General features: G+C 33.0%; 1 protein-coding gene across 1 annotated transcript in view; it reads right to left on the reverse strand.

Annotated features, from left to right (window-relative positions):
* LOC135128019 (ecdysone-induced protein 78C) overlaps positions 1-25,470 on the reverse strand; it is a 111,098-nt gene extending 85,628 nt beyond the window's left edge. The window contains exon 1 of the mRNA XM_064054810.1: positions 25,095-25,470. Within this exon, the coding sequence (XP_063910880.1) occupies positions 25,095-25,347 (253 nt within the window). The 5' untranslated portion in view covers positions 25,348-25,470. The remainder of the gene's footprint in view (positions 1-25,094) is intronic.
* Positions 25,471-25,996: the final 526 nt, after the last annotated feature.

Below are 25,996 nucleotides of genomic sequence, written 5' to 3' on the forward strand. Positions count from 1 at the left end.
TCGACTTTCAAATTTTTCAGTCTTACAGTTTCGCAAATTTTTCCATATTAAAATTATTCAATTTTTTGTTTTTTTTTCATCAATTTTTAGTCTTCCGATTTTTCAATTTTCAAGATTTCGATTTACAATTTTCAGATTTTTTTTATTTTTCAGTTTTATAATTTTGCAATCTTTACTTTTTTTATTCAAAAAGTTGAAAAATCGAAAAATTAAAAATGACAAAATTGAAGTGAAAATTTTCAAAATTATCATTACAGATTTAAAAAGAAAACTAGAACAAATTCAAATCAAGTATTGGAGAAACGAAAAATTCAATAATCAAAGAGTTGAAAAATCGAAAAATTGCAAAATCAAAAAAATGAACCATCCAAAAGTTGGAAAATCGAAAAACCGAAAAATTTAAAAATGAAACCTCGAATCGAAAAATTCAAACCGAGAATCCTTTTTATCTTTTTAGGATAAATTGTTGTAAGGAAATATTGATTTTGCAATTACGCCCCGTCCCTCGGTCTGTCAACCAATGAAATAATCATCACAATTGAGATAGGGCGGGTGGGCGAGGCTTATATTAACAGCGTAAAAATAAGTCCATCCGTGTTAATTTAGGAAATATGGTTGAACTCTTATGGAACCCTGGCTCCTAATCCATTTATTCGGTAAAATATAATCTAAACAGTGCCGAACTCAACAACATATGAGGTAAAGCACCATTTTGTTGAAATCAAATTTCAGCATATCTGTATAATCACGATTCGGAAACTTGACCAAGTAAATGGAAAACGACTACTATGTGACTTTTATATTTCGAAAAGCATGTTTTTTTATTTATACCGTCATAAATGAAAAAAAAAGATTTTTTTATAGAGTGTAGCTCGAATGGAAATTTATGTGATGTGGGCGTGCGTTTTCACAAAATTGTTTTTTTTTTTTTTGGTTTATTTTAATATTTTTAGTACGTGATGATTTTTTAAACAAAAATTTTATATTAATTATATCCTCTCTAATATAATGTAAACAAATATAATTTTCGTCAAAAAAATTGGATTACTAAATGATATTAATAATCAACTTTATTGATCAGAAAAAAAATAAAAAACATACAAAATGCACTTTTTAATATTATTAATTATATCATTTTTTTGACGCTTTTTCGAGTGCAAACATTTACAACATAATATCTTGAAGCTATTTGCGCATATTTTAGTCAAAATCTCCAAAAAACTTGTATGATGTTCACACTGAACAATATTGTTGCCATTGTGAGCCGTTGTTATACATATTAGATTATTTGTAATGTAAATTTAGGGTTTTATATCATAATCTCTCTAATCAAATATACGAATACATCATTTTTATGACGATAGGTGGAATCATGTGCATATTAAAATGACTTTATTAAATAATTTACGTTTCATAACACAGCTATAAATTGCAGGTGCAGTACTCGTATAATCAAGTAAACTAACATTAAATAAAATTTATTTATTTATTCGCTGCAGTCAATCGATGCTGTGATCAGTCATCACAAAGAATTTATAAATTGCAAAATAAATTTTAATGCTGCTATATAGTTTCGTTCTTGTAGATACTTCTTTTAAATAGATCAGAACAAGTTTTATTTTGCATGTACTTTCTTCTGACTAAGCGATCAAAAGTAAAAAAAGCTCACCCTACCTGAGAATGACGAAGACCCATTTTACACACAGAAGGCGTTTTTGAACTGACTCAACTCGACTTTGTTAACATTTCTGAGGAATTCTTTTGCACTATCCATTATTCGAGCACATCAAACCGAAGCTAATCGATTCCTTGTCGAATTCCAGTCCGTGCAAAGCATTGCAACCACATAATGGTAGTTATCAATAACAATGTCCTTGAAAACCCGAGTGCGACGGTTCCATCGAGTGTCAATATTTAAGAAGACACAGTTTTTTCCGTTCTTGTTAACACACCACCGATCCATCGCGGCCATCTGGCCTTTTCGCTTTTCAACATCGTGTGAATTGGACGGTACGGCTCAGGAATACCAATAGGCAATTATGAAATTCCTATAACCTTATGAGAAAACACTTCCTGGTCGGTAAAAGGTGCACACATAACTTAATTCGATTTTACAATAAGTGCAGATAGAATGAAATTGTTGAAATGGGAGAGCGAGGAAAGTTGTTACGCAAGTAGTAATTGTCGCAAATTTACTCAAAGGAGGTTTCGTTGTTGTACGTGTTAGCAGAAGATGATGTTGGATATTTCGCGTTTTTTATTGAATCGAGAAGTTTTTGTTTTGATGAATCATCCTGTTCATTGAACTGTCAAGTTTTAGCTGGATCAATATTATGAAAATAAGTCTTGAACTCTGTGGTCTGGGTCGAGCTCTGAGGAAGTAATTTGATTAGGAGGAGGTTCGTGCTGGCAAGGTGATTTTTTATCTGGTAAAGTGGATACCTGGTAATCACCTTTTTTGAAGCCACGCTGTGATTAGAATTCATAAAATTCAAGGAACATAAAATAAAGTAAGGAGTCAAAGGCATGTGAATTTACTACGGTCATAATTTAGTAGTAGGTACTTCATGCATTTTTTACGTATACCGATTTTTATGTGCACAGTGTAGTTCAAACCATGTTGCTTGATTTGAGAAAATTAAATAAAAATCAATGAAATGAATTGATTAGTATCACTCTATTTTTTGGCTTTCCAAATTTTATTCAAACTATACAATACTCGCATCGCTTTAGGGGCATTTTACAACATTTTTTTTTATTCCTTTTTTGTACAGTTTTAGATTTCAAACTTTATAGTAATGTACACAGTTTTAAATAAATCCAGTCATTTAGAAAATGAATGTAGTAAAAACTACTCGCAGCGTAATAAAAACACTTGTAGAGCTTGTTTTTTTGAATTTATAATTGTGTCATACTCAGCCATTGCCTTTGATTCGAATGCGTTATGTTACGAAAATACGCTCTTTACCATCTACACAATATTCCTAATACTTTTTCATCCTCTTAAGGGTCATGAAACGTCGAGAAAACATGAAAGTAGTCAATTTCCACAAGAAATAATATTGTGTGTGTTGTGTATCTAATTTTGAGAACTTTTTTTTGTAGTTAATTCCTATAAGGGATGAACGATATTTTAATCGTTGTTCTGCAATCATTACATTAGTGTTGATATCTCCACAAGAAATTCTAAGAGACCCTGTTAATTTGCTTTTAGAAATTTTATTTTTTAAAGGTAATATAAAGCATAGTCCGTTATAATAATAAATTATAAATTTCAAGCGAGATTGACTTATCAAAACTTTAAGATGACGTCATCATGTTTTGAGAGGAACGAGTAGACGAATTCTGATTAATTATTGATTTATCATATTTCGGATAACCGTGAAGAGTGTAGACAATTTTAGATCAGTTTTGTAATTACTTAGGTTAGATAGTAATGTTTTTTTTGTATATTTTTGATTTTTTCCCTAAAAATCTACATATTCTAGGTAATAGGATTTACTTAGCAAAATTTGTAGTTAACGTTGAAAATTTTTTCGTGGGGTTAGTCGTTAAAATGCTCCTACAATTTCACACTAGAGCGACGGCCAGATGGAAACAGGAGATCTACCGTTTCATGTTCTAGGAGTTATAAAACCTCAAGAAAACATGAAATTAGCCATTTGCCAAATCTACATCTACAATATATGGATATTTATGTGATGAAATATGTCTTTTTAGCATTTGGGTGAAAGTTTTCATAGCGTATGTTTAAAAATCAATATCGCAGTTATTTCGGAACGCAGTTTTCACCACTGTTTTCAGCTTACAAGATATCTAAGAAACATGTTCGGCTTTTTTGTCAGAAATGACTTATAGTAAAAGGAAAATTGTGAGTTTGTGTTGAAAAAACTACTTTTGTTGTATTTCATTTCTGACAAAAAAATTGATTAGGTTTTTCAGGCAGCTTATAGATTTTTGTAAGCTGATAACAGTAGGGGAAACCGCGTTCCAAAATTTCCATAAATAATTGAGATATTGATTTTTAAAGATACCTGATACCTGAACACTTCCTTCAATTAAAAAAAAACTGCTATTACGTTATATAGAGAAAATTGTGGACGGGTTATAATTAAAATTACATAACAATGTCTGTTAATATTACGTTCTGAAAATGCATTGAAAATCCTAAGGTTTTCGAAAAATTAATTCAAGTTATAAAATCAATAGTAGAAATTTAAAGTTAGTGAAAACATTTAAAACACAACATCTGAACAGTCGCTTTAAAAGTTTAGAATTTTCCTAGTTTCTGTTATGTTATGGCTGTCTACGATTGATTAAGTTAAATATGTCAATATTCAATTGAAAATTCCATTACGTTGGCCTTGATTTTTATTTCCTGAGCGTAAGCTAAGGCTAATTATAATCGAGTTCATTGGACGACTGGCTACTTTTATGTTTTCTCGATGTTTTAGTATCCCTGGAGTGTATGTCTGTCTGTCGGTCTGTCTGCCTTCTCTCCGGATTTTTATAAGATAGATAATTGTCGAAACTACTGGACTGATTGTTATCAAATTTTATATATGTATTGTGAATATCGTAGATAGTAAAATGCTAACCAAGATTTGGCTAATCATCCCCACCAACAATAGAATGACGTCATTTCCAAATTTGCATTAGAAAATATTATTTCAGTTTTATAAAATAAGGTACTCCGGCACATGTGGTTTATGAATCCGTGTTGGGGTTTTACTCTAGACATTCAAATTTTTAGAAAAAAAATCAAAGTTGTATAATAACGTTTGGAATTTAACTTTGAAACTGCAAAACCAAATGCTCTGAAATCGTACAAACGTTTCTGTAAACATGGTAAATCATTGATCAAAATTTTTTCGTTTATGCCCTCCTCCTTCAAAAAGCGAGATGACGTCATTTTACAATTTTTGTCATCAATGTTCTTTAAATTTTATAGAATTACATACTCCTGCATGTGTGATTTATGAATCCGTGTTGACTTTTTACCTTGGACATTCAGATTTTTGGTAAAAAATAAAAATTCTCTACAATTTAGCTTTCAAATTCTAAAAAATTAATGCTGTGAAATCTTATATTAAATATTTCAAGTTAATTGGAAGCATGGTAAATCGTTAATTAAAATTTGGCCGTCATAAATGTTCTTCAAATTTACGAGTGTTTTTAGGAAAAATTGGATGTGGTGAATCACTTAATCAAAAATCAATCAAATTTCATTTTTTTCTATCTGCTGACGCTTGCAATCTAAATGTACTAATAGTCGAATTCTTTCGAAGTATAAACATAAACAGTCGAAGTTAAGCAAGTACTGAGAAATTGAGAATATTTAAATTTTTACGTTTGTCATATGTCATATTGTCCATAATTGTGCGGATCGCACCCCTGGAATTTTGGTGCAGGGGGCGCGACGGTGTTATTTACGCCACTGCGTAAAAAGAAGGATTTTTCGAACTATATTTCAAGGGTGAGGGAAATTCTGTCGAAATAATTTTCGACCAATTTTTTATGAACATTGTAAAGTATTTCTACGATAAACGTAAAATTTAGTAGATGACAATTATACACAGCAGTGTGGATTAATAAAACCTATGCATTTTTCGCTATGTTTTCTTCTATCAAAAAAACAGCGCCAATTTGATGCCTTTTTCTATGAATACTTGTTATGTTATAACTTATAACATACCCTTATAAGAACTAAAAATTTTACTTCCTATAATTTAAGATTTATTAGGTTACATTTTCAAGCTCGATATAACGTTAAAAATTATAATCTTCTTTGTTAACCTAAAATTAATTTCCTAAATCCTCATATTCAGATGAATGAAACTTTCCACCAACTTTAAATAGTAAATAAATTTGTGTCATAATTATTAAAACAATTTTTTTAACTCGCTCCATTTGTTGTGTCTTGGATATATGATACTTTGCTGAAATGGTGATAAAAGCGGACACCAAATCATGCCTCATTAAACGTTTTATTTACGCCGTTGCCATGGAAACCGTGCGTCTAGTCACTGTATTTAGCTGGAATCGGGTCCTGCTCGAACAGTGACCACTAGCAGTAAATCGGTTGCGGGATTTCATTTTCATTCTGCGCGAGTGAAATTGTTTGAATTTTAAATAAAAATAATGAATTCAGTTGAATATTTAATAAAAAATCGTCTTCTCTATTACAATAGTAAAATTTTAGTGAAAAAGTGTTCATGAAAAAACGAGAGATTTTGATAAATATTTCAATAGAGATATATAACAAGCATGGTAAATTTTTGTGGATGTGCGGTTGTAAAAAAATACAATAATTTGTTTTGTTTATCTTCTCAGTAATGATTTAAAACCAAAGGTATGTGGACAAGTACTTTTTACTTTTCTTGAATGTATTTTTGTATTTATTTCCGTCACATAATTTCGTCTATAACAGCCTGTTTTATATCATCAATCAACTTGTGTCCCCCCATTTCAAAAGGTCACGAGCCGCCACTGATAAATATCCTAATAATCAGATCTGGAGTGCGTTGAGAAGAAGTTTGAAAATTAACTTAAAAAAAAATTGTTTTGCATAATTGTAGGAAAAGATTTTTTTCTTTTCTGAATAATTTAAGAAAAACGTCTGTTATAAGTAGGTTATGGAAATGCATTACTCACTGCCTTTAAAATCGCTACTAATCCGTGGTTATTCGAGCTGTAGATCCATTATTTCGTCATTAGTTAGCTACAAGTATAGCAAGACCATTATTTTGACGAATATCTGATTTCATGTTTTCTTGACATTTAATAACTCATATGTAGAAAACGAAAATCTTGCTTTCACGTTACCCTCCGTCTATTCGTCGTATTCGTTGGTGAGCTTTTAAACAGATAGCATAAACTTCAGAACCGATTATTCTGAAACTCTAAGTATAGTCTAAGTGATCGTGGATGTGCTACAAGTACAACGATAAGCGAAATTAGTTTGTTCATCTTCAAAAATCGTATAAGATCATCTCAAATATTACGGAAATATCACTTAAGCATAGCATTATAAAATCCTTTAATGTTGTCTCAAAAATAAAACAGTAACATTGATTTATGGACTATGCATCATTAATCAAAACTTAATTATTATTATCTTCGGAAAATCTATGACGTCTACGTCAGCTCAAAAAATTGTTAAAAACTTTGATTCAAGGATTACAGAATTGAAACTAAAGTTTAATCGTGGATCATCCTCTCCAAGATCTGATGAAGTGATCTCAGAAAATTATTAATTAAATCTGTTGAATTTCATTATTTATATTTATTTTTTTTAATATTTATACAAGTTCTTTATAAGATTTACGTCTTCTAAATTATGGAAACATATAATATTCTGGACTATTTTACACTACACATAAAAATCATATAGAATGTAAATTAAATTGTAGAATATTCGTATTCTCCTTTAGTACTCGGATTACGAACCTTTAAATAGAACTCGGCTCCACCCTGTGACAGAAGTCATTGCTGCGCCCATTCCACTCGATTAATTTAATAAAAGCTGCCACATTTGCGCTCAAAGCTCACAGCCTGTCAAATTCAGCAAAAATGGATTAATAAGGTGTTTATTACTTCGACCAGCAATTTCGATTACGCAATTCAGGCTATAATACCACGCGGATGGTTATAAAACAACCGGTATCGACCGTCCAATTACCGCCTTTACAAAACCTCGCCAGTCAATCTCGCTCTTTGCATTCACGTGAGAAGTTCCGTTAGCTCTAAAAAATCTATTGCAGCTCTTCAAACATCCAGTCTAACTGCCATTTCCGAACCGAACCAGCTCAAAATCGGCTCTGCTTTTTTCGGCAGTTTCGGCTCCAAGAGATGTTAATCTCGAGTTGCCGGACATGACGTTAGTACCTCTATGATGGTGCTATTTAGTTATAGAAACAGGTTTTTACATCATGGCCTTAGGCCTTCATCGATTCCAAACCGGCCAATGAACCGTCTTCCCCAAAAACGAGAGCCGGAGGCGAATGCGCGCCTCTCACGAGCTTATTCTTGGACAGGGAAGAGGCATATTAGCATTTTGGTTACTCAATCTCTTGGTGCTTTCAAGGACAGGGCCATGTCCAAGTGGATGAGGATTGCGTGTTCGGAATTTTTATAAAATTACAGACGAGTTACGAAGTTTGATATTTTTTTTGGTGAGGAGGAAAGTTTTCCGTTCAGCTTTTATCTAGTTTTAGAGTGCGATTTGTTTCTATAGAGTTTTAATTGAAAATGTCTTCGTTTGCTCGGTAATTAATGGAAACATGCATCTGGATGCAAGGCTGTCACTTCAAAATAAGTGGCGTTCATTAAGGCTTAATGAAAATTATTGGAATCAATAACGATGCTAACTGCACTGTGCAGAATTTACGGCAGTAATTACGAAGTTCGAGTGTGGTTGGTGTACACAAACAACAGAATATTTTATTCAGAGAGATTTAATTTAATTTTATAATAATGTTCACGCTTTTGTAATAACCTTTTGTCTAGTCAATCCGGCGTTAAAAATAGACAACCGTGCCTTTTGGGTGGAGATTTTTTGGGAGTTCAATATATAAATTCATTTAGAACGTTTTTTGACCGTAGCAAGCTATGGAAATCTAGTAACTTGATCGGTAAGTTAGACCAGGTAAATCTAGTAATTTAGTTGGCAACCAATTTCGTATATTCAAAAATCCCTAATGAAAAATGAAATTTATGAGATTGGATTAAGTTGCTTTTAATGTAAGGTTAGAAAATCTGACCAAAGCTGTTAACACTGTTGGCAGTAATTCTGTGCCTTTTATCTTCCATTCCAATAACTACGATTCAAAGCACTGAAGTAAACTACTATTTTTTCAGTAATTAATAAGCATAGTCAATATAACAAAATTTAAAATTCACATTTGAATGAGTAATAATTAAGTTTTAACTTTACTAATCCGTATCAACATTTTTAATTATATTATACAGGGTTATGATAAACTGACGTAATTTTTTTTGACATTTGTCAAAAATGGAGTAAAATTACAAGCTTGACATATTTTTGCATTTTTTTTAACAAATGCAGCGTTTTTCAAGAATTTTGTACATTACCTTATCATATAATAGCCTGTATATAAATTATTAAAACTTTAAGTTTCTGTCCATATCATTCACATCTTCTACGTGTGGAACCTTCTTAGGAATCTTAGGAAAAAATTTAAAGGTTCAAAATATTAAACCAAACAATTTTTTTGTACAAAATTGCATTTCAAACCACTTCTTGGTAAATTTTGAAAATTATTATTGCCAATACAACAATGCTAAATCAAACTAGTGAAAGACAACCAAATGTCGAGGCAGAACAACTGAACACTTCTTTGTGTGTGTTTTGTTAGCTCTTACAGATAACCATAATTCGCCCATTAGTCGTCTTACTTCTTGTCCTATTTCCATCCCCCATAAATCTTCCGTTGTCCCCGTTATCTAACTGAACTTTAATTAATTTAATGCCTTATTTTTTACCTAGCTATCGTTTCACCCTTCCCAACCAGTTTACAACATAATTATTCAATCCAGTAATAAATCCATCTTGTTTTCGCCCTAGTTTTTCAGTTTTCCAACTCATAACTTTTTTATTATTAATGTAACCCCGAAAAGTTGTTAATAAAAGTTAGTTAATATAATTATCTATGAAAAGTTTCTTAGAAATTTTTTGTTAGACTCAGGGTTGTGGAGATAAATAAAACATTTATTGCATCCTTATTTTCCAGTTCCATCCGTGAAAGGAAACAGTTGCTATAGCACTACAAAAGGATGCTTCATATCATTTTTCTTTGTGAATCACTGTAACTAGTATAAATGTAATGTTTCAAAGGCACAACTCACTTTATAATACAAGAAGTAGAAGCATCTTGCGTTTTCAAATAAACCAAGCTCGTGTCGCAACAAAGAGTGGTTTAGCGAATGGTAGTTTTATAGTCTTGCGGACATTTCCTTATTACTGTACATGCTCTAAAGAACGAAGCAATTACATTTAAGATGATACTAATAGCTCCACATGATATACGATTTAGTCATGTTTTTCTCACTATTGTAGTTTTCTTGGAGACACTTCTTTATTTTTTTACTGGTATATCTTTCTTTGCTGATAACACGGAATTTTATTGCCAAGTAGTTGATGTTGTGAAAAAGCTGCATTCAATCGTACGCAAAATTTGTTCACTAATTTGTAGTAATTCAAGATAAGTTCACCATTGAAAAGAAAATGTTGATTTTGCGACATTTCAGGAGACATCTAAGGTGGTCTTCATGGGATTTTAACGCTCCAATGCTCTCACCAATAATTGCATAGTGCAGAAAACATTTTTAAAACATTTTTATGTAACAAAACTTTCATCGTTTTAAAAAGATTTGTGTTAGCCATAAACGTCTATGTGACGTTGCTAAAAATTGCATCATTTGAAGTTCAGCGAACTATTTTGAAAATTTCAGATACAAAAAAAAAGGTTTCCTAAAACGTCAATTTGTGTAAATCGATTAGACTCTAAGAGCCAAACCACCAGCATACAACCATATGTTAGTTTTATGGTGTTATGGGTCATCCTGAATGAAACGTTGAACGGTTGTCTTTTCATTTATCACAGATAATGAACCACCGGTGGGACTAACCTTTGTGTTGCTTCTTACAATAACACTAGAACAAGTGAGTTATCACATGTTAATGACAAATTTATCCGGTGGCACTAATGTTGTGTTTCTTCCTGTACAATAATACTAGAACAAGCCGAAACGTGAGTTAGCACATGTTAATGATACATTCTGGAGCTAGTGACGCAGCTTACAATTAGGTGGAACAATCGATCAATCATGCATTCATGTTGGAATCTTATTTAAACCAGTCTTTACAGCGCCTTTAACATAAGGAATTTTAGCAGTTGAAAGTGGAAACTAAATATAGTTAGGGAAAAATATTATCCCAGTCTATCCCTATATTTCTTAAATACTGCTTTTTTTATGCTAACCAAAATTTAGCTAATCATCTCCACCAACAACTTAATGACGTCATCACAAATTTTTTGGTGGTCAAATTAAGAACGATTCACCCCAATAAGACTAATTTTCAGAACATTTTATTCGATTGTGGTTTAATTAATAATTTTAGTCCTCTGTTTTGAGAAAACAAACTCATTCAAATCAAACTAATTTCTACGTGACATTCTTTCAATGTAAACATAAATAATCGAAGTTGAGCATGTACACTGATAATAATATACTCTTTTCCGTTGGTAATTTGCTTTGAATTATACATATTTCATATTGTTCCTGTGTCTACGGATGGCGCCTCCTTTTAAATTGTGCCCCCGCGGCGCAGAGGTTCGAGATGTCATGTACAGCACTGGTTTTTACCATATAAAGGTTATCAGAGAACAATTTTTTTTATAATTATTTTGATTTGTAAAATAAGGCACATTACAACGTAATACAAGCTATAAATTTTTTTATGTAATGAATGTATTAATTAAAACCTTTTTGGAAACTGACACGAAAAAGTTAATCAAAATAACATATTTGAGAAATGCCGCAAAGGGAAAATAGCCAACACTTACTTTGGACATTTTATTTTGTGACCGACATTGTGTCACTAAAGATCTATGTAGTGCTTAGATATAATAATATTGTAAATGGAGTCCATTCGGCGACTGGCTGCCTTCATGTTTCTGGACGTTTCATGACCCCGAGAGTATGAAAAAATAGATCTCCCGTTTTCTGTCGTCTGTGTTAATTTTTATTAGACAGATAATTTCCAAAACTACTCAACCGACTGTTGACAAATTTTATAAAATTAAATCACATACTCCTGTACCTGTGCTTTATGAATCCATCATGATTGGTTATCTTAGGTGTCCAGATTTTTGCAAAAAAGTCGAAATTGTATAATAAGAACGCAAAATTATGGCCAAATAGCTCAGTTGGTGAAGCGTCGCGCTAATAACGCCCCTAATGGATCACCTTTTTTTCTTACATAAATAAAATTTTTGCGAAATCAAATGTTTTTTGTTAATACGTCAACTAATTCAGAAAACAAGTAGTTGTGACGTTATGATAATTTTTTGGACTATACAGGGTTCTAGCAATTTTTAGGATTTTTGAAAAACCCAAAAACCCGAGTTCTACAAAATGTTTAATTCCTCCATTTATTAGACAGATTATCTTCGAAACCACTGACCGATTGTTTTCAGATTTTCTATCTGTATTAGGAATATCATGTAAATGGTAGAACGCTAACCAAAATTTGGCTAATAATCTCCCTCAATAATTTGATGATGTCACCTTTAAGGATTCTAAATTAAAATGATTTAAATGTTGTACAATAATATATTCCTGTACATGTTGTATCCAAATCCGCTTTGAGTTTTTTCCCTAAACTGCAAAATTTTCCAAAAAAAAAATCTGCGAAGGCAGTGGGCTACCAATGAGCCGTAATAAAAATCAAGGTAAATCCGTACAGGAATATATATGATTTCATAAAATTTAGATAATGTTAATTACGCAATATAAAGATAAATTTTGGTTAGCGTTTTACCACCTACATGATATACGTACAAAATTTTACAACAATTGGTTCAGAAGTTCCGGAAATTGTCCACCTAATTAAAATCGACACAGACGACAAACAGACGAGACATACGGAAACGGGAGACCATTTTTTTCGTACTCTAGGGGTCATGACACGTCGAGAAAACCTGACAGTAACAAATCGTCCAATGAACTCGATTACAATACTTCCTTCGCTTACCCTCGGGAAGTAAAAATAAACTTAAGTAGTTCTATGACAGAGACGTGTTAGGATACGGTTTATAAAAAGAAATATACACACATCAAATTGGAATATTTACGAATTCTCTTGTGAAAAATTAAAAAAGCAACATTTTCCTATCTCTAATGTTGAATTAGTCCAACGACAAATATAACTGCTCTTGTCCAACAGTGGACCTAAAACAACATGTACCCTGAAGATATTCCGATTCCAATGTATCTATGTATTAAAATATCATTGCTACTAGAAGGATTACGACTGTCGTATGGATTATCCCAAGCGTCTAGTCTAGTTCCACTTTCCCCTAACAAAGTGTACGGTGTAGAAGAATTTAATTTTTCGATGACGATTATTTTTCCTCACATACACAATTTGTCATGAATTTTTAGCGTAAGTGTCTTGAACCATTAGCTTCTGATTTTTTGTATTTAGAAAGATTTATAAAAGGAATTAGTAATGCAATAGAAATTTGTGCAATAAATATATTTTTTTTGTTTTACTTGTCTACTTTGAACCAAAATATTTATCTCTTCGTCCTGTGCCAGTTAAAAGTTCGTGATTTTTGCTTTGATACAGAAGTGGGGAATGTACTAGACAAAGTGTTGGCAATGTTCACAGCATACCACGAAAGATCGCTAACCATTTGAAGTTGCCAGATTCTTGCGCTTACACTGGCCACTGTTTTAGGAGAACTTCTGTTACAATGCTAGCAGAGCCGTACGTCAATCTTTAAAGAGACATGGTGAATTGAAGAGAAACAATGTAGCAGATGAATATAATGAGACTTCTGTTGGACATAGAGTTCAAGTAGCATACAAACTAGAAGATAAAAAAAAAATAAATCGACGTAATTAATAGTTCTAAGTGATATTTTAATTAACAATTGCCAAAAAATTACTGTTAACAGATATTTATAATCAAATTAACAATAAGGAAAAATTCAAGTTCCCTTAAGTCAACTGACTTTCACGATATTTATTTTACAACATATTCAGCACGAATAGTATACTAAATTGACTGAATCCACTTCATGCATAGTTCTATGTAATACGAATCTACTCTTTTCTTTTATTTTATTGTTTTCGATATAACAAGAGCGACGTGTAAAACAATAGTTCAACATTATAGTAGTTCCAATACTTCTCTCGGTGGGAACTCCTCTTTTCTCTTTGAAAATCATACTGAAGTGAGCCCTTGAGTCATGAACTCACCTAACAACTTTTACCCCATGCAGCAGTCTTATTATTGTTAATCATCTCAACCGTATTGAATATGAAACCTTTATGCTTAATCGATTAGATTGCGGAGCAGTTAGCTAAATTTGGCGTCGCAGACGCCTCTAGAAAACAAAAAAATTCACTATAATTAGAACAGTAATGTATGTCATTTAGTATGCATGCTAAGTTCATAAGAGACTATTCCGCGTTCTGAATTCACTGCATATCGATTAAAAGTTACAACCAGTCTGATTCAGTGATGCATTATAAGGCATTCTGTATTCGCTACTATATTAAAATGCAAAGGCCATTGGTTTTTGTTATTTTATGCTTGTTTTAAATCTATTTTAGTAACTGAATGGATTCCGAAACTTTATCTTTTGAACTACATTCTTAATTTGTTTTATGTTTACCTGTTCAGTCCATTATGGTGAATACCGTGTTATTAATGAAGCCATGCATAAAAGCTACTCATTGTAACTTAATTAACGCTGCTTTTAATCAATACGTGCAGCAAACCTACTGTGACAGTTCAAGCTAGAATCAGATCATTTGAAATAGTTAACCCATTTGGCATTTTGGACAAACGAAACAATGATTCATATAGATATTTTTAGTACATGATGTTACACAAAATAATCTCCGATCTTTCGCATTACTTAGATTCCAAATAAAGTTATTACAACCCATAACGGTCCCGTGCAAAGTTAATTATAGAAATTATATAATGTTCAACAGGTATAAAGTTTGTAAATTCATTCCGGTCTGTGAGTGAAAAACAGGTCACAAGAGGGACCAAAATCTCCATGAGAATAAGAACAAAACCGCAAGTTGCACATCCCATCCGATATAAAACCTGAATGTCTGAGACAAGAAAACTGGATGCAATTAAAATTTTGACATGAAATCCCCGATCTGCATTCTCTAAGAGTCAGAAGAAACGATAAACGAATCACTTAATGGACCTGGTCGGTCATTATAGAAAATTTACCGAAACACACGAACCGGCCGAAACATGTTTAGCAAGCAATTACCTCTACTTTGATTCATCTTACGTAATCGGCCAAACAAGATAATAATTGTGCAATAAAATGGAATTGCTGCAGGTATATACAGAAATTGAATTTTCCACCATCACATTTGTAATTTAGAGAAGACGCATCAATAATTTGATCGATTGGCAAACGAAAGCACTTACACTATCGTAACACTTGTATGTTGTTCAAAAACGTCAGCACTCGAATCAGTCTGAGCGGATTTCCTCTAGATAGCGAAATACGTAATTAATTCTGACTCACCTGTCAAACACCTAATTACCCGTTTAAAATGTTTTTTCTTTCAGCAAGAAATCCATCAACTTGTCAATTAAGACGACCAAAGTCAAGTTTGGTGAAGATGTCAATAGCTACTCTGTTTACAGACAATTTATCGGTGCGAAGTCGACGGTCCGGTGAATGTTTAATGGTAAATGTCATGTGGCGGAATGTTCAGTTTCAGGAAATCGGTGTATTCAGAGGATGGATAATGGAAGCGCTGATTGGTCGAGGCATTTAATTATAATTGAGATAAGTGAACTTTCCAATGGTGTAAATGTTAAGCGCGCAGTTTAATATGCACGACTCTGCAATGAGATGTTAATTCTTGTAGTAGCAACGTTTTTGCTGCATTTACAAGAAAGTTACAGGAAAGACCGGAGTAATCTGCTGTAAGTACGCTTAAGCCCTATGATGGCATAAAATGCAATGAAACGGATTTGTAGAGAACGTTCTATTAATTCTGTGGTTGTTCAGCCACTAATAGCGAGCTTTCAGATAACCTTGTCATTGTAGATCGGTGACAGAACTTTGCACTTCAGACTTCATGAATTTAATAATCTAATTTTATAAGTATGCTTAGAATAGATATTAAAACCGTAGAAAATATTTATGCTTCTATTGTAACTGTAAGTCTCGAAGTAGTGCCTCCCTAGAGCACTTCTCTCGGTTTAATTAAACGTGTAGGTTTTCTTGCACCTTTTGCTCCTCCTTAATTTGGAACAGATCTAAGAACTGGAACGATATAAATTAAAGCAACCAATGTGGAAGCTCTCCGAGTGAGACAAGTCTATTTTAACACAAGTAGGTTTTCTCTTGACCATCTTGTCTGACAAATATAGTACCGGACATACACCTACATACGACCACGTGTTCAGCAACGACAATATCATTAGCCCACGTGAAAACTAACTTTCACCCGAAACAAAATAAACTGAAGACAAATCATTTGAACAAACAAACGGCGAACTTAATTACTGTGTTTCGCAACAGTTGATCGCTTTAACAAAGTTCAAAGTAAGCACTCATGTAATTAAAGTTAATAACTGTGAGAGGGAAAAAAGAAAGATCAATCATTTCTATTGTAGCGAATTAAAATAAATCGCGGTTATTGATTCATAATGACTCAGATTTTCTCATCAGTACGGTTTTATTTTAACACGAGGTTTTATTTGCATAATGCATGGGTTAACTGGCAAAATAAAGAATGAATCTCTCAGTCACGTTCGCATTTTACGAATAACAATAATTTGTTGTTATAGACAATTCGTTATTAACTTTCATTACTATAATGTTTTTGAAAGTTTTATTGTTGTTTTCTTTACACAGTGAAATTCTGTCTACAACGAATTTCATAAATGAGCAATCGGTTCAGACAAATCTACTAAATAATTCATTTTACTATTGAAAATGTTGGTCTTTCAATTTTTGGTGGCATCGATATAAGCTTAATAAAATATGTCCACATTAAACTGGCCAGTCATTTTTTTTTCATAGCCTAATCTAAGGAAATATTGTAATGGGGTCCATTCGGCGAACGACTAATTTTTCCGACGTTTCATGACCCCTAGAGTATAAAATAATAGTACTTCCGTTTCCGTCTGTCGTCCGCCCGTCTGTCTGTCTGTCTATATCTGTTAATGTCTGTCTGTCTGTCTGAAGTGATTATTGTGATATTTTGTATGTATTTTGGAGATATCGTATAAATGGTAAACCGGTAACTAACAATTTTTTCATCAAACTTAGCTTGACCTATTTTAATAAGTGTGTGTATATTTACAATTCTACATAGTTGGGTTTAATATCGCCCAGAATTAGTTGCTTTTGTTTCCTAAATATTTAAATGGGATCTAGCTTTAGTACAAAAAAAATATTATTTTTTTAAAATAATTTTTAAATTATCGAAAATATTCCACAAGTAATTTCCACATAAAGTGCACATTTTGTTTTATTTGAAAATTATTCTCTATATTTCCCCTCTTTTGTCAAAATCGTTTCTGATTTTGTGCTTCTCGAGCGTAAATATTGTAATCGAGCCCATCGGGCGACTGGATACTTTGATGTTTTCTCAACGTTATCACAAACAAAAATAAATATTACCCTATAATTTTTAGGGAAACGAGATTTGTCGGACTGTACTTTAGCGGCCAGGGAAGTTCTGTCTAAATAACTTTAGCCCATTTCTTTTTAATACACATTCATTTTAACCTTCTATTTCGAACATGAGTTGGGCTTTTTTCTGTCTTTAGAAATATTTGTTCTTTCATTACTCCTTCACGTTATTTTTCTTTCATCCTTCACACAATTTTTTTGTTATTTTATCAATCGTTTCCTAATATATGACTTTAAAAATGTGAAATCTTCAACCTGAAATTTTTTAACAAACTGCCGACGTATTTCAACAGCTACGCTGTCATCTAACTGGCTAATTTTATGTTTTATCGAGGTTGCATGACTCCTAAAGTACGAAAAAAATTGGTCTCCCGTTTCCGTCTGTCTGTCGTCTGTAAGTCTGTCTGTTTGTCGACTGTATCGCTTTTTATTACACAGATAATCTCTAAAACCACTTGACCGATTGTTCTCAAATTTTATATGTATATTAGGTATATCATGTAGATGGAAAACGTTAATCAAAGTATGTCTGATCACCCCCACCAACAATGTAAACGTGAAAATAACATACTCCTCCACTTGTAGTTTCTGAATCCGTGTTGGCTTTTCTAGATTTTTGTAAAAAAAAATCAAAATCACATAACGTTTTACAATTTAGTTCCAAAACCTTACAAACGGTTTAAAGTTAAAGTTATTAGAACCATGATAAATCGTTAATCAAAATTTATCCGTTTGCGTCATCTTACAGTGTTTCCGAATAAGTTGTATTTAAATTTTATAAAACTATGTGACATTTTGCAATTTAACTTTGAAATTGCAAAATCGAATCGTAAACATAGTAAATCGTTAACCAAAAAAGTTGGTGTCACTTCGAAATTTTATCGAATAAATCTAATATATATGTATACAGAATATTTGGAGTCCGGAGGACCTCATCTCCGGTCCGGATCGGGTGTTTACTATTAATCCGGCACCTTAACTCCGGTCCGTCGTCAGCTACGCCCCTTGGGTACGGCATTAACTCCGGTCCGGGAAATATCTACCTGTCTCTATGCTTATTTAGTGCCGGAACACATTCAATAATTCATTATGGACTAGGAAGCGAAATAAAAATTATTTTAAAAATCGTTCATTTAAACAATATTAGCATTAATGGAGGAATGAAATTTGTTAAAAATGAGACACATTTTACAAAATCGTATTTAGTTTTCATTATATTGCCTAACTTCCTTAATGACTACACGTCTGCTTTCTGTCCTATTTAGTTTCAGGTTTGTATCAATTTGCCTGGATTTTAAAACTGGAATTTAACAAGGGAGAACTAAAATTTGTGCAAAGTTTACAGTCGATGCTCTTATCAATTTGGCCTGGAGTTAAGGCGAGGAATTAAGGCACTCCAGGTACCAGTATATGATATGACCTTAGACCCGAGTTGATGCTCGCCCTAAGAGTCTATACTTGTAGTTTATCAATACATTAATATTTTTTAGAATTGCGTATACAAGGTGACTCAAAAAACTAGAAATATATGCATACGATGCTAATAAGGGTCATCATAAAAAAACTAAATTCTCAAAGGAAAATTTTCTAACTTTTTGAAGAGGTATCTTGTAAGTTCATTTGTACCCTTGGACCTATATTTGTTTGTTATTTTGCGTTCATGTTTTGTGTTCCTTATTGTTTTTGTGTCCAGGACTCGTTTTTTCTTCTCTTTTTGTTATAATGTCCTGTTGGGGTGTCCTGGTTGAGATAAGTGTAACTTAATTTTGGAATATAAATTTCGAATAAAAAAAATCGTCATTTGGCACTGAATGAGCACACTGTCTTTGTCATCGCCTATTTCCCATAAAACAGAACCAAGAAGGCAGATAAATTTGACGTCATCTCAAAATTTTGCATAGTAAATGCTACTGAAATTTTATAAAATAACATACATATGTCTATACTTGTGGTTTATGAATCTGCCTTTACTCTTTACTATAGACATCTGGATTTTTTGGAAAAAAAAAACTATTACCTTTTACAATGTAACTTTGAAACCGCAAAACCGAATGCTCTGAAATCTTGTAGACGTTTTAAGGTGATCGTAAGCACAGTAAAGCGTTAATCGAAAGTAACCTATTTGTTCCCTCCAAAAACTTGATGACGTCATCTCAAAATTTTGCTTTATAAATCCTATCTAAAAATTCACAAAATTAAAGTTTATAATTTTTCTAAGAAGCTGTATTTGTTGAACTGTATTTCAGAACCGAGGGAAGTCCTACTTAAGTAACTTTAGACCAATTTTTCATAACGATATTTTCATACAAACTTTTCACAAAGTACCATTTATATCCGTGTTAGTGAAACAAAAATAACACTCAAAATATCTACTTTTTTGCCTCGCATCTTTTACAGCAAAAGCTTTAATCCAAAAGCAAACTTTGATAACACCCATAAAAACAAGAACACTGTCCATAAACAAGGCTGAAATAAAAATGTCCATGCCGTGCACTCTTTAGATGAATACCAATAAGTTGCGCCCAAAAACCAAAAATTTGCTATACACCACGTAAATACCAACAGGGTCGTTGTCTCCCATTCCGCAGTTATTATTCAATTGTTTTAACTTGTTCTTGCGTAAAATCAGAAAAAGTTCACCGCGAATACCTCGCGTTTTTTTATTTACGCGTAGCGTAGCAAATTATGCAAGAAGAAAATAATTAATTTTAATGTTATACGAGACACGTGAAGTAAGTCTGGACAGGTATGTCAACGCCATCCTAATTTAATATTGATGCACCCAATTGAGAATTCACAAGAAAGAGAAAATATATTCATACTCGGTGACCCCATGCACGGTCAAAGCTTCAACATTCGAAAGCAGCTTTATAAATAAACGAAATCAAACTTGACATTGAACGTTGTCACTCATGGTCAACTCGGGCTTCCGACACACTTTGCAGGTTGAAGTCGGCTTCTTCGGGATGCAGGGATTATTTATTAAATTTGTTAGTTGTATTTGTTGTAGACGAGGTAAGCTGTTATTAAAAACAGTGTCGTGATTCAGTCGGCTGATTAAAGGAAATTAAAAATTATTTATAGGCCATTATTACCGTTTTTTATTACAGTTCGTATTCCATGTAAAGTGTGTGAGTAATGTTCGTAAAATGAATTATTGTAGTCGTTTCTGACAATAATCATAAAGCACTTCGTTGTAAAGGAAAATTCACTGTGATTACATACATCAAACAAATAGTCAAAATGAAATATACATTAAAAATTCGTGTCCTGAAATAAACCTAATTTGTGCTTTACGTAAACATGCACACAATTTCATGTACATATTAAAATGTGATATAAGCTAAGTACTTACTTATTTGTCAAACCGGTCAAATCCGATCAAATCATGTGAAGTGCATCAGATATCTTTGACAACATAATAGGTTTGAATAATTTACTAGATTTTTTGCAAATATTTCCACTAAAAGAGTGTGTATTTGATAGACAACACTGATAAATGTTACACCATCAAGCTCGTCAGCATGAACAGTGAACTTGATTGAGAACTAAGTACTTGATGGCCAGTTGCGTTGTACTTACAAGTGCATGTACAACCAATTTATGAGGAGTTATTAAAACTTGTCTGTCTTTATCAACTGCTTTTATCATCTCTAAATTTGATTAAAATAAATGCACCGCCTTTACTATTACAACTTTACTTTCATTTCATGGCTAGGAAAGCGTTATGTTATTTCACGACCTTTTAGACTTTAGTAGGCCATGGTTTTTTCTTTTGATTGGCTACCATGGCTGACTGACGTGTTTTTTATTGTGACATTTGACAGAGTAAGAGCACCACCTGAACTGTTAAAGTGCAGTCAACTTGAATCTTTTTTTTTTATTGCACAGTAATACAGGTGTCGTTTTTATTTGATATAACCCCTGTAACTTTTTTATTTTTGAATATAGGTCCTATGTTCTTTGGACAAATTTGTGTCGTACTAGAAGATCTATTTGATAGTAAACACATTCTTTAATTCTCCCTTCCGATAACACCGGAAATGACATCAACTTTTTATTTATAAATGGAACACTAGTATATTTTTTAATAAATGGATATTTTGCAATTTTTACCACATACAATCAAAATCAGTTGATATTCTAAAATTAATAATAGGTATGTAAGTTATTCAATCGACAACATTTTTTTATGAATAGGAATAAAATACAAGCTATTTCAAAACGAGAATTTAATTTTTGAATATTCCTAATGTGTTTTTTTAAACGCTCAAACTTAGAGGACAGGCTAAGAATTAAATTTGAATACAATAATAAGAGTACAACAAATTTCCAAAAATGATTTCATTTTGTTCGATAAACATTTCCGCACGCCTGTGTGGGATTCACCATAAACTGTGGGTTTAATGTTTTCCAAATTTGTCTGACGCGTTGTTTCAAGAAATCTTTGTCTCTCCATTCATTAAAGGAAATAATCAATGGGGTTCAAATCAGGCGATTTTGGAGACCTCTATTCCCCATCAAATGGTCTTGAAATATTTCTGTTAAAAAATATCCACTATTTTCAACAAAAGCTAACAAAACACTTTTTTCAAGCAATTAGGTTTGAATTAAATAGATTTTCTATAGTAAAAAGCAAGCTTTCCATTTATAAAACAATATACCGAGTGTTCGATTTAAAAAAATGAAATTGTGTCATTTCCGGTTCTATCGGAAGGGTGTGGTTACTATGAGCCACATATGTATTTCAACTACAGGTTTATCTTTAAAATAAACAATTACAGGGTTCATATCTAATAAAAAAGACACCCTATACAGGGTGTTATTGTAAGGTACGTACAACAAAATGGACAGTTCTTCGCGAAGTCTAAGAAGTCGGAAAAACTTACGTTGTCTTATCAAAATTTTAAGGGGAAAATTAACCCTTATCCAATCTTTTTAGACGCTACTGAAGGATAAATAGGTAAAATTAATCTATTTTAGTAAATCCTAGCAACTGTAACAATAAAACTTTTGTCAAGACTAAATGTTGCTATAGAAACGAAAGATGATCTTTTTATCAGAGGCGTACAACAAATTTGGACATAAATTTTAATAATTTTTATCTCTAAAAGGAGAACACTTTTACCTGAACTTTTTTTAACTTTTAGCACCCATACTTCGAGACCAATTGCCGATTTTATTTTGTACGTACCTTTCAATAACAGGCTGTATAAGCTTCAATGTAAATTTAAGACTAAAAATTGTTAGACAATTGAAATGCAACTATGTTGCACCGACAGATTATGATAATCTTACTTGACTTATCATTACAGCAAAAATGCGTGAAGTTAGCTACGACGTTCTATTTCTGTGTTAGGTTTCTACAATAGTAATTATGAAAATGAAAGGGTACTGATGTAACATTTATAAAGCAATTAATATCATTTATCTTTGCTAACACTATAATGTTATTAGCATGAATCAGTCCGATTAACCGATAAACTAAACCAGTTGCATGTACGTACATACAAAGTAAATCTAGAAGTACTTGTAATCGAAAATACGTGTACTTGTTAGTGGTCTTTGTTTATTATTCACACTTTTGTTATCACAGCTTCTATTGAATTTCATTCCACGCTTAACACGGTACCACAACATCACAATTATCTGGAACTGAGTTCCATTGAAAATAATAACCATCACAAAACTTTTATTATATCGCGTTCTTCTCTATTAGTTATTAATGCAATAAAAGGAAAAACTCTCGAATGCTTTTTTGACTTTTTTCTGCAATTTTTGACATCATCTAACTAACTCAGCATATCACTAAAGTTAGTTTTATCACATGCATATACATACAACTTTTTACTAGCATTGAAACTCTGATCAGTACTGCACTGTGCTATTTTGAGAATATAAATCACAATTGCAGAATTTGCTTACAATTAATTATCATGTGTTGAATTAGTCAAATGATCAAAATACACGACCTGTATGTTTTTTGTTTAAGTTATTCATGTATACGTGGCATCAGAGGTGAATAAACTTATTATTATCTATTTACTGCGACGCTAATTGAGTACATCCGAAATCTGAAAGACTGTTTTCTGACATAGAGGTAGCAGCACTTTTCCAGTGAAGTAGTTAACACATCGGCAAAGTGTGTTAGTAATAATTTAATAAGCAAGTGGAAATTTACTTACTTTGTCACTCTAGTTTATATTACTTTTAAATTTTACAAATATCTACTTTAATAAAAATGTTAGTAATGAAAATAGCTTGAACCTGTGCTAAGTTCGCTCCGGTACCATTTAATCAAACAATTTTCGCCCCTGTTAATTAATACATTTTTCACATTTGTCATGATTGTTTGAGAAATGATAACAAATTTTTTGTATTTTTCGAAAAAACAAATTCAGGTTCAGAAAAAAAGCTAAGCGCCATTGAATTCTAGACAATTTTTTCTTTTATAAAGTAGTTTAAAGTTATTTAGACAGAACTTTTCACGCCTCGGAAGCACACTCAATTAAACCAGTCCAGATTCTTAGACAGGTACTCTACAAAATTAATCTGCAATGTATGTTTATTAGGGTAACCTCTATAAATTAAAATTAAAGTACGGAAGTGCTACGAGTATGTCTATAATTTTCCTGTCCTACACAAATAGTAGTTTTGAATTAATTTAATCGATCGACTGAGATGAAACGGTCTGTATGCATAGACATGCATATAAGATTATGCGACCTTACCCCGACAACTCTAAATCCTTGGTAACTGCAAGTTACCAAGGATTTGGAGACGAAAATTTTTGTTGTTTGATACATACTAAGACTTAAAATGAAATTTCAAAGTTAGATTTCTTTTACAAAATAATTTTTATGGGCTATAAGATGTATTACAAGATTTTAGAACTTTAGTGGGTTGAATGTGAAAACTAATTTTTCGCGTAAAGTGAAGATATACAACAAGATTATTTTTCATAAAGAGTAACAATATCGAGAAAGCAATAAAAACACGATGAAAGACAGCCATGCATTTTTGAAGATTTGTCTTTGATAGAATTTTCGTCCTGTCAGAAACAAAATTTTAACGCGGTATTTTTGAAAATTATAAGACCTCTAAAGTGAAAAAACTGTGCAGATATATTGCTTTTTTATTGAATTTGATTTTTAATGTTGATTTTATGAAATGAGATTAAACCCTACTTTTATCTTTCTAAATGGGAATTTTCATGGTTTTCGAGTTATAAGCGTCTTGTCTTTCTCGTAAAAAAACGTTTTTGTATTTTAAATGATTTAGAGAAATGTGTTTAAAGTTTACCGATATTTTTTTATGAAGTTGGTATTACTTTTTAAACAATTTCTATCAGATGGAAGTCTAAATTATATATCCTATTTTGAAACTGTGAAGAGGTCGTTTTGGACTTTACTGTCCTCAAGTCACCAATTTAAAATAAATGTGTACAAGTCATAATAAAAAAAAAGTGCACCATCAGGTGCTTAGCAATCAACAGAATGGCCATTATCACTTTAACAGCTTGCTCCCTTCTTCCCAGTAGCATCAAATTAACCATTGACAACACAGATAAACATCCCGAGATAAAGCTCCTTTCAAACCGCAATGAAACTTGACATTGACCGTTGTCATTCATGGTCGTCCCGTCCCCAGTACCTTGCTTGATGGCGGTCGGCGGCGGCGACAGCATCCCTGGGCCGCTCGTGCCCGGCACGGGCGTCGGTGGGGGCGGCGAGCTCGCCGACGTCGATCCCACCGAGCCCGGATCGCTGAAGCCCTGCTGATTGCTGTCCGTGTCGAAGAAACTCAGGTTGAACTCTGATCCGGCGTCGAACGACACCTCCGGCGCTATCTTGTCGGGGGCGGGGACGCCGCCCCCGATGGTCTGTTCAATCTTAAACACATCCATGCTCACTCACATCCCCGGCGACAGGTGGTTGGGGGCGCGCACGCGTCGCGACGCATCGCCACGTGATCCATCGGCACTCGAGGTTGTATAATCCCGTACTAATCGCTGCTGGGTTCCGAGCCAGGTAACCAAGAGGAGAGGTGGACTTGCTACCGGCTAGGGGTCGACGACCGCAGAGGAGGAGGCGAGAGAGGGCCCAAATCACGATAAGAATGCAAATGGAGGAGATGGCGGAGGTGGCGGGCGGCGGCGTCGAGGCGGCGGCGTCGGAGCCTGCGGGCCGGCGGAAGGGAGCACCAGGTGCGAGGACGAGGAGTCGATCTCGGCCGGGAAAGCGCACTCGCTGGTCGTGCTTTACGAGTTAGCGGTGAGGAAGAGCGATAATGTACGGAGTGAGTCATGGTTATTGTACATCAAAGCGGAAAGTTCGCGCCTTGGCTTTCAACAAACGATCTCGAAAAATTACTACTAGATGAAATTCACGCTCGATCCGAAAAGTTGCAACGACGGCATTTCTGCATGCATGCAATTTATGTGTGTGAGTTGCACCGCAGGATTCAAGGATTTAGGGTACATTTACATTTTTTCAGTAACACAAACTTAAAGACGTGTTTGATAGACTTTCGAAGCACCTACATACTTTAGTCAA

Source organism: Zophobas morio, unplaced genomic scaffold (genome assembly GCF_036711695.1).
Source record: "Zophobas morio isolate AGI-343-1 ecotype UQ-CSIRO unplaced genomic scaffold, CSIRO_AGI_Zmor_V1 ptg000012l, whole genome shotgun sequence".
Taxonomy (NCBI): Eukaryota; Metazoa; Arthropoda; class Insecta; order Coleoptera; family Tenebrionidae; genus Zophobas; species Zophobas morio.